The sequence below is a fragment of the Vigna unguiculata genome, chromosome 9, assembly GCF_037176805.1.
Source record: "Vigna unguiculata cultivar grain cowpea cultivar isolate G323 ecotype 2 chromosome 9, ASM3717680v1, whole genome shotgun sequence".
NCBI classification, from domain to species: Eukaryota; Viridiplantae; Streptophyta; class Magnoliopsida; order Fabales; family Fabaceae; genus Vigna; species Vigna unguiculata.
Genome location: NC_140800.1, coordinates 5,761,815 through 5,774,617, shown reverse-complemented (window position 1 = coordinate 5,774,617; position 12,803 = coordinate 5,761,815). Strand labels below are relative to the sequence as shown.

Genomic DNA, 12,803 nt, shown 5'->3' with positions numbered 1-12,803 from the left:
AAATATAATAATATATATTATATTATTATGTATATATATTATATGTATATGCGTAGATATTTTATGCTTTTATATATATATATATATATATATATATATATATATATATATATATATATTTCTTTTAAATTTTTATAAATTTGTAATGTTATAAATTTGTTTATAAAAGATCTCACTAGTTAAATGATTAATTTGTTTTATACGTATATATTATATATATTATATTATATTATTATGTATATATATTATATGTATATTATATTATATTGTATTATATTATATTATATTACATGTATATGTGTAAATATATATATATATATATATATATAAGTATATTTTATTTATATGTATATATACTATATTATATTATATTATATTATATTATATTATATTATATTATATTTTATGTGTAAATATATTATTTATTTATATATATTTTTTAGATTATTTAATAAATTATAAATAGTTTAGTAATTTAAGCGGGGACGGGTATTTGGGCGGGTATATATATATCCCCATTCCCATCCCCATCCCAGTTGAAAATTTCGGGTATTACCCATACCCATACCCATACCCAGTCAAAGCGGGGATTCCCCGTCAAAACGGGGACGGGTTCGGGTGATACCCACGGGCACGGGTTTATTTGCCATCTCTAGTAAAAATAATACTTTACACCTAGTAAAAAAAATGTTTTTACATCTTTGAGCAAAAAGTTACTTAACAATTTATTTTAATGATAAATTATATATATTAATACTTTAACTTAAAAGATAAAAGAAATTAACATATTAAAATTAGGTTATCAAATAATTTTTTTGTCAATATCAATCCTCTCATTAAAAATATACAATACCAATACTCTTAAAAAAATATTGCTTCTGTTTAGGGATGGCAACGGGGTGGGACGGGCACGGGTTTCGCTATCACATACCCATCCCCGTAAAAAAAATTCATCTTCATCCCCATACTCAAACCTAACGGGTATTAAACTTTTGACCCATTCCCATCCCCACCGGGTAACAGGTATAATCTCGTACCCATACCCATACCCATTTTCTTACTACTTCAATATTAATTTTAATTAATTTTTATAAAATAATAAAATTTTTATGATAAAGGAAACATAATATTATAAAATATTCAATATTAGAATGATGATTGTTTCTTCCATATTAAATACTTTAAAATAAATTATAATTGTTTACATTTTATATAATAATACCAAATAAAATTTCATGAGAACTAAAACAATTATTAAATTTGCAAATATTAATGAAACATAATTGATAAAATTTAAAAATATTTTTTTAAAAATATAAAAGAAAAACAAATATTCAAATTAAAATATATTTTAAATGTTTGTTTACTTCAATCTTTTAAATTCTAATAAATCTTTTTTTATAAACTAATAAAAGTTATAATACATCATTTGATCAAAATGATACAAAGAACATAATTGATATTTTAAATGTTTGTTTACTTCAATATTTTAAATTCTAATAAATATCTTTTTTATACACTAATAAAAGTTATAATACATCATTTGATCAAAATGATACAAAGAACAAATAATAATCATAATAAAAGTTTAAAATAAATTATAATTATTTACATTTTAGATTATAATACGAAATAAAGTTTCATGAGAGCCAACACATTTATTAAATTTACAAACATTAATGAAACCTAGTTGATAATATTTAAAAAGATTTTTTTAAAAGTATAAGCGAAAAACAAATATTCAAATTAAAATATATTTTAAATGTTTGTTTACTTCAATATTTTAAATTCTAATGAATCTTTTTTTTATACACTAATAAAAGTTATAATACATTACTTAATCAAAATGATACAAAGAACAAATAATAATCATAATAATAAAATTTTAACATAGATCTTGTATCTTTTGAACTTCAATTATGTTGGATGGTGATAAAAAAATATTAATGACAATTACATTAAATTTGTATATTGTAGTAAATAAAAGTTATTTATTAATTATAGTGAAAAAATTACAGTATGATTGATAATAAGTTAAAAAGTAAAAAATAATTAAATAAAATATATTGAAATAGTATTATACATAATGAAAATAAACAAGAAATAAAAATATTAAAAAATTAACAAATGTTTACAAACAATTTGAGAGAGACTATTGAAAGAAATCGCATAAAAGAAAACAAATGTATAATTAAGGGTATGATAAGTTGAAAAATATCTTAGAGATCTAAGAAAACTTTTCAAATATTAACATATATACTCAGTAGTTGAAACATAACAAAAAATGTTTTAGTGAAATAAAAAAGTTATTCAAATGAAACAAAAACTAATAATAAGAATAATAAGTAAATGATTTTTTTCATATTACCTAGTAAACGAAATGTTTGTGCTATTAAATACTTAAATTGAGAGTATTAAACATTTTCATGTGAAAGAAAAATATACATTAAATAAAAATATTAAAAAATAATAGAAATATTCAAATGTGAGACATACATTTTTTTAATTAACATACATATTTTGAACATAATTACATAAAAATTATGATAAGATGAAAAATATAATTGAAATGCAAATGAGTTTCATGACAAACCAAATAATTAGAATAAAAAAAACAATAATATATATATATGGTTATTTAATTAATTAGGAATATTTTAATAATTTAAATGGAAACGGGTAATATGGCGGGAATATGTACATCTCCATACCCATCCCCATACCCAATTGAAAAAGTCGGAGATTCCCCATACCCATACCCATACCCATACCCATACCCATACCCATACCCATACCCAGTCAATACGGGAATTCCCCGTCAAAACGGAAACAGATTCGGACAATACCCACGGAGACGGATTTATTTGCCATCTCTACTTCTGTTAGCGTATGAGTATAAAAAAGGAAAACAAGAAACGTATGAATTAATCCTATTATAGGAAAGAGATAAAAAAAAAAACTCTTTAATTACAAAATAATCTATTTCCACCGGATTATTTATAATAAAATAAAAATATTTACGATAAATGGAGAGATAAAAAGGAGACTTTCAACATTACGATATATATTTTGAGTGTTAATCTATCGGCCGTAATCTATTCAAAAATTAAGCAATACAATTTGAACGGTTTTAAAAAATTACCTTGAGTTTTAAATAAAAATTACTTTCTCAATAAAACGAAGTAATTAACCATAAGTTTTTACAATTATTGGGCTAGAGAACTAATATTTTTGAGTCTCACGTGTTTGAAAAACGATAATTAAATAATATTTATAATAGTTAAAAGAGGTATAATAATAATAATTATTATTTATTATATTTATTATTTAGTAGAGAAAAGCAAATAAGCACGCTATCCACAAATGCAGTGGGCCATCATTAGAACCATTCAGTGGGCTATTTCACGAATGCTGGCCCACTACTTCTAAAGTTCTAAAAATATAATTAAATAAAATAAGGGACAATGACTCTCTCTGGGGTGGGCTAAGACTTAGAAAAAAGGAATCGCAAACATAGACCTAAAAATTCAACCTTAATATTTCTTAGAAATAAAATAAATTGAAATAATAAGAAAATAATAAGAATGGACCTGGGAGTCCAAATACCAATCCAAAATTGAAAACCCTACTTTAAAATCTTTCAGAACCCTATTTCGCAAAGCAGTCCCAACCGAACCCTCGTCTCGCTCAAAAATCTTATCCAAGGTCCAATTACCTTCTCGGGTTGGTTCCCAAGCCCAAATCTCTCTCCCTCTCTCTGCAAAACCCAAGATCTCACTCCTTCCAGCCCTGAAGCTCGGTTTCCGGGCTTCCGCTTCCAACGCCGTCCATCGGCGTCATCACCGTTAGTTTCCCACTCTAAAACCTGGTAAATTTCCTTTCTCCGAATCTTTTTCTTTGGATTTACATGGTTCCGTTGTTGCTGTTATACACAGGCTATGAGAATTTTGGGATCATCGCTAGATCGATCCTGGTGTTGCGCTTATTGATATATAATTTATGTTTGTTATATTTTTATTTTTATTTTGAGTTTTGTGCTATCGCTTCAAGTGAATTGTTGGGTGAATAACGTCGCTGGCAATTCGCATTCTTCGTACTTCATTATTCGTTTAATTTGATATTTCAAAAGTAAAAACATAGGGTAGGGAGAAAAGACAAGTGAAAATAGGTTTTAATGTAATAATAGGGAAAAAAATATTAATTCATTGTTTGTATAGAAATCATATGTGTAAGTGTTTTTTTTCTCTAATTTATAGTAATGTAATTGGATATCTGGAAAATTATGCTTGATTTGTAATTCACCGTGAATTAGTATCTTTATCTTCCAGGTGTTAGGCATGATGGTTGGTACCCTAGAAGAAGACCAAGTGGTGATTCCTCATATTAAAGCTGATCCAGTTGTTGGTGCTGATTCTCTGCCCAGCAATGATCTAGCAGAGTCTGAAACACTGCTAGATAGTAGTGTGGAAAAGTCTGATTGTGAGCCGAACAAAGATCTGTCCAATTTGGAAACACAGCCTCACACTGCTTCTGAAACACTGACTGCTAATGATGGAGCAGTGGCATTGCCCAATCAGCATTTGGGTAACTCTGAAGAACCTGTGGTTGACCATTCCAACAATGAGGCCTCACATAACAGTCAGACAGTTAACTCTGAGGTGCCACCAACCAACGCGAACTCCGAAGTTTTATTTGACTGCCAGTTGGTTAGTTCTGAAGAACGAGCAGCGCTTGATAAGAAGGCTTCGCAATGCAGTAACCAGCAGGTGCATTCTGAGGCATTGCTAAACCATAATGTGGGTAATTCTGAAACATATACTAGTAATAGTAATGGTGAGCTTGTATATGAAATACAGCACAGTGATGAGGTGGTTATGTCTGAAACAGTGCAAGCCCACGAGGGGATCATGCCCGAGACTCAGCAAAGCAATGAGGTGATCATGTTTGAGACACAGTTCAACGATGATACCAACATGCCTAAAAGTCAGACAGGCAATGATGTGGTCATGTTGGAAGCTCTGCCTGAAAATGAGTTGGCTTCTGCAGCAGATCCAATCAATCAGCCCTCCCATTCTGAAACTAGTCCTGATAATCAGTTCACGAATCTCCATATGATTCCTGAAGATCAGCTGCCTCAACCTGAATCGCTGCCTCACTCACAACTGCTACCCAATTCTGAACCACTGGTAGATGATCATCTCACAGACATCAAAGTATTATATCACAATCATCTGACCCATTATGAAACACTGCCTAACCATCATTCTAACCATTCTGAGGATTTATCCCACCATCAACTATCTAACAATGATGTATTCTCCCATGATCAGCTGGTCAATTCCCAAATGCTGTCTCATTATGAGCTGGAAAATAGTGAGGCAATGCACCACAATCAGTTAGTCAATTCTCAAGAAAACTATGAAATAGCCATTTCTGATGCCATACCGAGCTATGAGATAATAAGTGCCGAGACACCACTGAACAGTGAGGTTTATATCTCAGAAACCCAGCCTACTAAGCGGAGGAAAAAAAAGTCTATAGTCTGGGAGCACTTCACAATAGAAACAGTAAATCCTGGATGTAGAAGGGCACGGTGCAAGCAATGCGCTCAAACTTTTGCGTATAGTACAGGTTCAAAAGTTGCTGGCACCAGCCATCTCAAACGCCACATTGCCAAGGGGACCTGCTCAGCTCTTCTACGCAACCATGACCATAATCAATTGACCCCATATACTGTACGAAATAGGGGAAGTGGGGCTGGAAATGCTAGCAATACACCTAAAAAACGATATAGATCCCCCAGTACCCCTTATGTCATTTTTGATCAAGATAAATGCCGCCATGAAATTGCTAGAATGATTATTATGCATGATTACCCTCTTCACATGGTTGAGCATCCAGGATTTGTTGCATTTGTTCAAAACCTGCAGCCACAGTTCAACATGGTGACCTTTAACTCTATTCAAGGAGATTGTGTAGCAACTTACCTGATTGAAAAGCATCATCTTTTGAAGTATATTATGGGATTACCTGGACGTGTTTGCTTGACACTGGACGTCTGGACATCAAGTCAATCATTAGGTTATGTATTTATCACAGGGCATTTTGTGGATCATGATTGGAAGTTGCAAAGGCGAATTCTCAATGTTGTATTGGAACCATATCCTTATTCAGATTCTGCACTTACCCATGCTGTTTCTGTTTGCCTTTCTGATTGGGGTTTGGAGGGTAGGCTATTTTCTGTCACTTGTAATCAGGCTCTGAGTAATGTTGCCCTAGAAAATCTCAGACCATTACTCTCTGTGAAGAATCCACACATCCTCAATGGTCAGTTACTAGTTGGTAATTGCATTGCTCAGACTTTAAGTAGTGTTGCGAAGGATTTGTTGGGTTCAGCTCAAGACTTGATCAATAAAATCCGTGATAGTGTTAAGTATGTGAAGACCTCAGAATCACATGAAGAAAAATTCTTGGAGCTGAAACAGCATCTTCAGGTTCCTAGCGAAAGGAGCCTTTTTATTGATGACCAAATTCATTGGAATACATCATATCAAATGCTTGTGGCAGCTTCTGAGCTAAAAGAAGTTTTTTCTTGTTTGGACACTTCTGATCCCGATTACAAGGGAGCCCCATCAATGCTGGACTGGAAGCTGGTTGAAACCCTCTGTAGCTACCTGAAGCCACTTTTTGATGCAGCAAACATTCTTACTTCAACAACTCATCCCACTGTTATCACCTTTTTTCACGAAGTTTGGAAATTGCAATTAGACGCAGCTCGTGCAGTTACGAGTGAAGATCCCTTCATTAGCAGCCTTAATAAAATTATGCATGAAAAGATTGATATTTACTGGAGAGAGTGTAGTCTGGTTTTGGCGCTTGCAGTAGTTTTGGATCCCCGTTTTAAGATGAAGCTTGTTGAGTTCAGTTTCACAAAAATCTATGGCGATGATGCTCATTTATATATCAAGACTGTGGAAGATGGGATTCATGAGATGTTTCATGAGTATGTAGCCCTTCCATTGCCACTAACACCTGCTTATACTGAAGATGGAAGTTCGGGAAACCGTAGTAAGATGGAGGAATGCCCAGGAGATGCTATGTTGTCTGATAATGGTCTGACAGATTTCGATGCCTACATCATGGAAACTACTAGCCAACAGACGAAATCTGAGCTAGATCAGTACCTTGAAGAATCACTGTTACCGCGTGTTCCAGACTTTGATGTATTAGGTTGGTGGAAGCTAAACAAACTCAAGTACCCTACTCTTTCCAAGATGGCCCGGGATATATTATCTGTTCCGGTTTGTACTGTTGCTCCCGATTCTGTGTTCTATTCAAAAAGCAAAGAGATGGATCAGTATCGGAGTTCCTTGAGGCCAGAGACAGTGGAGGCCATTGTATGTTCTAAGGACTGGATGCAGTATGGAACAGCTGAAGCTTCTAATGCGCTTGTGAAAATGGTATTCTAGTATTCTAGAGTTTTTTAGTAGGTTATACCCCGTACTATATGTAGTATCTGGTGAAATTTTTATGAGTTCATAATTCTACATTATTAAATGTTAATTTGGATAATTGGACGCAAATATGCAGTTTCTAGCATAGCTTCAGTTTTAGACTATAACTCTAGTGACTGCCCATTTGGTTAATACATGTATCTATAATTTTAGTCTCTTAAGTTGTAGCAACAATTTCTTCCTTCGTAGATCGTGCCTTTTGGTGCTCAACTTGACATTAAACTGTGAAGATCTATATCAGGTGAATTGATTTGAAATTTTAGTTTAATGAAATCTAATTTGGATGAAACTATTTTTGATTGATTCAGTTATTAGATCTGTAATTTATATATTTTTAATGAACAGAACAGAATTATGTATTGTTTTTTTTTATAATATTCTTCTAATTATTTAATTTATTTGAATGTTGTTTGGTTAAATATTATTTTTTTCAAATCTTGTACACTTGAGAAGCAGCCATATCCTAATATACTAAATACTAAATATATTACAATTGTAGTCATTTATCCATCTAATTTATCCATAACCATATCTAAATTTATTCATCCTTCGCAATTACTTTTGTTTTCATCCATTGGGGTGTTGAAAAGGTATATAATGTCCATGTTTTAGATTCTTGGATTTTGGAATTTGAAGACATGTTTCTAAAATCTAGAATGTATTTTGCTAGTTCTTAATGTTGGTAATCGAGAATGTAATTTAAGTGATCCGAAATGTATTTTGTATTTGTATATACGGATTGGTAATTTTGAAATGTATTATGAACTGTATACTTTGAAATGTTTCTCGATTTTTTTTAATAAACCAGATTTAAAATGTTACATGGATTATATAATGGATTATATGATTGAGAATGTATTTTTTTATTAAGTAATTTGGAGATTGAGATTATGAAATTTGAAATGTATTTTTAGATTTTACAATCATTTTGGATTATATAACCTACAAATATATTTCCAATTTTACAATTTTAAATATATTTTTAGATTTAAAAAGTCTAAATATATATTTCGGATAGTATAATTTAAAATTAACACATTTTTATGTAATTTAGAATAGATTTTAAAATCCATAGATGATTTTGTATTGTATTTTGCAAGTCAAAATATATTTTAAAATTGAATAATCTAAAATGTTTCGATAATTTGAACTTTTTTCAGACATTATGAACATAGAAGATATTTTTGACAAAAGAAAAAGATTGACATATTGTTTTAATAACAAGTTTAGTTGTTGAAGGTTTTGTAATGTGTGTATCTTATTTAAAATAGTTAAATTAGTAAGTTATAAGTTGAAAATGCAAAACCCAAATCGAGAGAGTATTATTCTTTTGCAAAACTCACTAGAATAGTCGTGAGTACTTAAGAACTCTATGTGTAAAAACTTTGAAAAATTTAGTGTGCATAGAACGATAACTTTCATAAAGTGAGTTTTGTGTTATTGAGTATTGTTGCTCTTGTTAGGATAAATTGTTCGTCATTTGTGTAATTCAAATAAGGTGTTCATTTCTTGTGAATTCAAGAAAGACGTTCCTTCATCTCTCTTGTATGATTCAAAAGAGGTGTCTTTATCCTTTGTGAGTTTCAAATAAGGTGTTCACCCTTTGTAGATTTCAAGAGAGGTGTCTTCACCTTATAAAGATTGACAATTGAACATAGGGTCTTATAATCTTAATCAGTATAAAATATCTTATGCAATCTTTTCTTTCGTTCCTCTTACTTTATTGTGATTATTAAAATAAAGAAAAATGATTATTAAAAGAAAAAAAATTAAAAACACATTTTTTATTAATAAATCAATTCACTTCACTCTCTTGGATTTTGTCCAAATATTAACATTTCGCTTCACCCTCTGAAATAAAATTTTTAATATAAAATTTTCACTAAAACATTCTAGAACTATTTTTTTAAATTAGGATTTTCATAACAAACTTTTTATAAATATATATATATATATATATATATATATATATATATATTATACTTTTTAAAACGGGCCTTTCTAGAATTTTTCTAGAACAAGATCTAAATACATATTTTAAAACGAGTTTTCTTCAATATCAAGATATTTTTTTTTGCTCTTCTTCTTTGAAATAGAGATTAGCACCAAGGTATTTTAGTATTTGCATAGTGGTATAGTGAGTAACAATGAAGGGGTAGGAAGAAAAACCCCATAAATATAAAGTATAAACAAACCACTTCTTTTTTATCCAAGCCCAGCTTCCTCTTTTTGCACTCGATCTTACTTTTGAATAAAATATATTAAAATTATAATTTGTTTCCTCTTTCTTCACACAAACGTTCCTCTTACCCTTTAGATTGCCATTTCTATCATCTTTCTCACCCATCACCAATTTCATCTTCACATAACTATTTATGAATCGGCCAATCCGGAATGCTCTCCGAAATCTGGTAATGCATACCGAATTGACAAATCTGATATGTAAATATACATACCAGATTGGGTAATTCGATATACACTTCCAAATCTGGTAATCCATGCCAGATTGACCAATATGAGAGTGCATGCTTTTTTGCAACGTCACTTCCTTTCCTTCTTCCTTGCAATGTCCTGCTCAACCACCAAATTTAGGAGAAGGGTCTGTGCTACTTCGTGCTTAAGTACCTAATTATTGTGCTGATGGAGACAAACCATTCAAAGTTTCAAACTTTAAATGAATTTGTAACTCCACGCCATCATCCACATGAGTTTGTCAATTTATGTTTTTTTTTTGGAGTTTGAAATTATATTCTAAGTTCCCTATCATGCTAAAATGGTTGTATTGTTATTCCATTATATTATGTGCAATGAACAACAATCGCTCGACGATTGAGCGGACACGTTGTAGTGCTAGCAATTGGATTGTCCCCAGGATTCCAACTTGGTGTCCTTTATACAAATTATGAGCGAAGTCGTTTGGATAGTTGTGCCAAACGACGTTTGAATAAACTAACTAATTTTGTAATTAGCGTAAAAAGGTCAGTAACTAGGATTATAAAACAATTGGGCCATGATTAGGTCGATCCTAATCATTGGTCCATGTAAGAAACTATAAATACATGTCAAATGTATGATTGTTGTGAATTTTCTCTAACATTAATTACAATATTTATTACTTTCACCGATCGAACCATCGCTGACTTTAGCATCAGAGTCCCTTTAGCAAATATCCCCGACCAACAGATGAAGAGGAGCATCGAACAGACAACTAGAGTGGAGGTTTCAAAACCTGACTATTTGTTTAAGTGAACATTTGACCCTGCACCGGAAACAAATTTCTTCAAAATTTTTATCCCTTTTGAAAACATATGCTCCTTAGAAAATATTACTTAGAATATTCTTTGTCAATCTTTGGAATCCTTTCATATTTATTTCTATTTTTATCTTTCTTACCATACATTAACTATTTGTTATAATTACACTATTTGACATGATTTGTAGTTCTCATAAATCAACTTTTGATATTTTTTAAAATCATAGATAAAAACAACTCTAATTAAAGAAATATATATTTTATTTAAACAAGTTAAGATATTATATTATGGTATCAATCCCTTATTTTTCACCATATTTGCTGCTTACATAAACTTATACATATATTTAAGATAATAACTCTTTCACCAGACTTCTTTGTTGAGTATTGTTCTTTTCTCTCTTGCATTCTTATGCCTTCAAGTTTTTGCTATTAATTGTGTTTGTATTTGTAGGATTCATTACCTACCAATGGCTACTCCTGCCCTCAATAATATTGTTCCCCTCCCTAATTGCTAAGACAAAACTACTGGACTTTGAATGAATTTTTCCCACTCTTAGGCTAGAATTTTTATATCCTAGTCTTGGATTCAAGCTTAGGGAAGAACACTTAAAGTTAATTAGTTGTACTTTTGATTTGTTTGTTTTTGCATTGAAAATGTAACAGAACAGGCTATAAAGTCTAGTTACAAGATTAAAGTTATTTTTGTCTTTTCAAACACTCTATAATATGTACTTAATTGATTAAAGATCATTTCTTGATGATATGATCCGAATAATGAAAATTTAGTGACATTGAAAAGTTTGACAACCCATCAAACTTTGTGATATTTCATCCGAAAGTTTGTTGGTGTAAAAAGTATTTATAAAAACATGATATATTGTTGTCTCTTTATGAAAATCTCATGCTTATACTTTAATCTTTTAAACATTATAAAAAAGCGAGAAATTTTTATAGCAAAAAGTCAAACATTACCATGATTTCAATTAAGCGCTTGTCATAACAAAGTGAAAAACATGAAGAATCGTGGTTTAGAAAACATTGAATTATGAAATTGAGCATATCATGTAAGATACAAGTGCTTCTTATGACAAATAATACAATACTTTTCAATTTTGACTTTCTCTTGTAAGTGAAATATTCATAAGATGTAATGAGTGCACGTATATTTTAATTTTACATACCCAAAAAAAATAATTTGTAAGCTTATTATCGTATTGCAAGGAATGTCTTCATTTTCTATTTACTAAGATAATCTACACAAAGCAAAAGTTTGTATCAAGATTATTCAGGATACAAGCTAAAGCTATTTTGTTTCAATAGCTTCCTTGAAACAAGCTTATTTTAACTTTGGTCTAACTATGTATTTTGTACCATCTTTGTTTTTACTTCATTTTAAGTAAAAATATATTTATTCTAACATTAATAGATAAATATTGCTTCTCGTCATAATGTTGCTCAGAAGGAGATTGATTTTTAATTATGCATGAAGCATATTTAATTCACCCTTATCCATGCTTCAGAGGCAAAAGTACACAATGTTATTTGAGTTCAAAAACTTCTCACAGTCAAAAAGTGATTTGCAATAAATCTTTCTTCCAAACTCTATATAAAGTTATCCTTTAATGAAGAAGATGGAGAAATACTTGATTAAGTGTAAAAACACTATCAAAATCTTTATGTAACCTTATAAATTTTGTAAAAGAACATTGTTGTGTTGATATAACAAATTAAGAAAGAATGTATATATTTGTATACTTCTTAAGACGCGACACTTTTTAATGAACAAACTCTTCTAATCTTTGTGGTCACATCTTTATACAATTTTTTTTTTTATTTAGTAAGGAGTTATTATTTTTCGAAAAATACTTAGTTTCTTAGACATGATTGGTTGGTAGCCAAACAATAATCTTTATTGGTTAAGAGTGGATGTAGTTCAATTAATACTCAGTGAGTTAATCAAGAGTGACTGATGTTCAAATAATATTTAATACTTAACTAGAAATGATAGTGTTCCAAACAATATTTTAAGTTTT

The 12,803-nt window shown here is 30.2% G+C and overlaps 1 protein-coding gene across 3 annotated transcripts; it reads left to right on the top strand.

Annotated features, from left to right (window-relative positions):
• The first annotated feature begins 3,611 nt into the window (after window positions 1-3,611).
• Window positions 3,612-7,817, top strand: LOC114162507 (zinc finger BED domain-containing protein DAYSLEEPER-like). Of its 3 annotated transcripts, none has more exons than XM_028046424.2 (2): window positions 3,612-3,868; window positions 4,329-7,817. In XM_028046424.2, the coding sequence occupies exon 2, from the start codon at window positions 4,338-4,340 to the stop codon at window positions 7,467-7,469; it is 3,132 nt and encodes a 1,043-aa protein (XP_027902225.2). In that variant the 5' UTR covers window positions 3,612-3,868; window positions 4,329-4,337; the 3' UTR covers window positions 7,470-7,817. The 3 variants fall into 3 exon arrangements, with proteins under 3 accessions (XP_027902225.2, XP_085522990.1, XP_027902226.1); XM_085666864.1 differs by having other exon boundaries at window positions 3,632-3,868; window positions 4,313-7,817; XM_028046425.2 differs by lacking the exon at window positions 3,612-3,868 and having other exon boundaries at window positions 4,539-4,796; window positions 4,888-7,817.
• The last annotated feature ends 4,986 nt before the right edge of the window (window positions 7,818-12,803 follow it).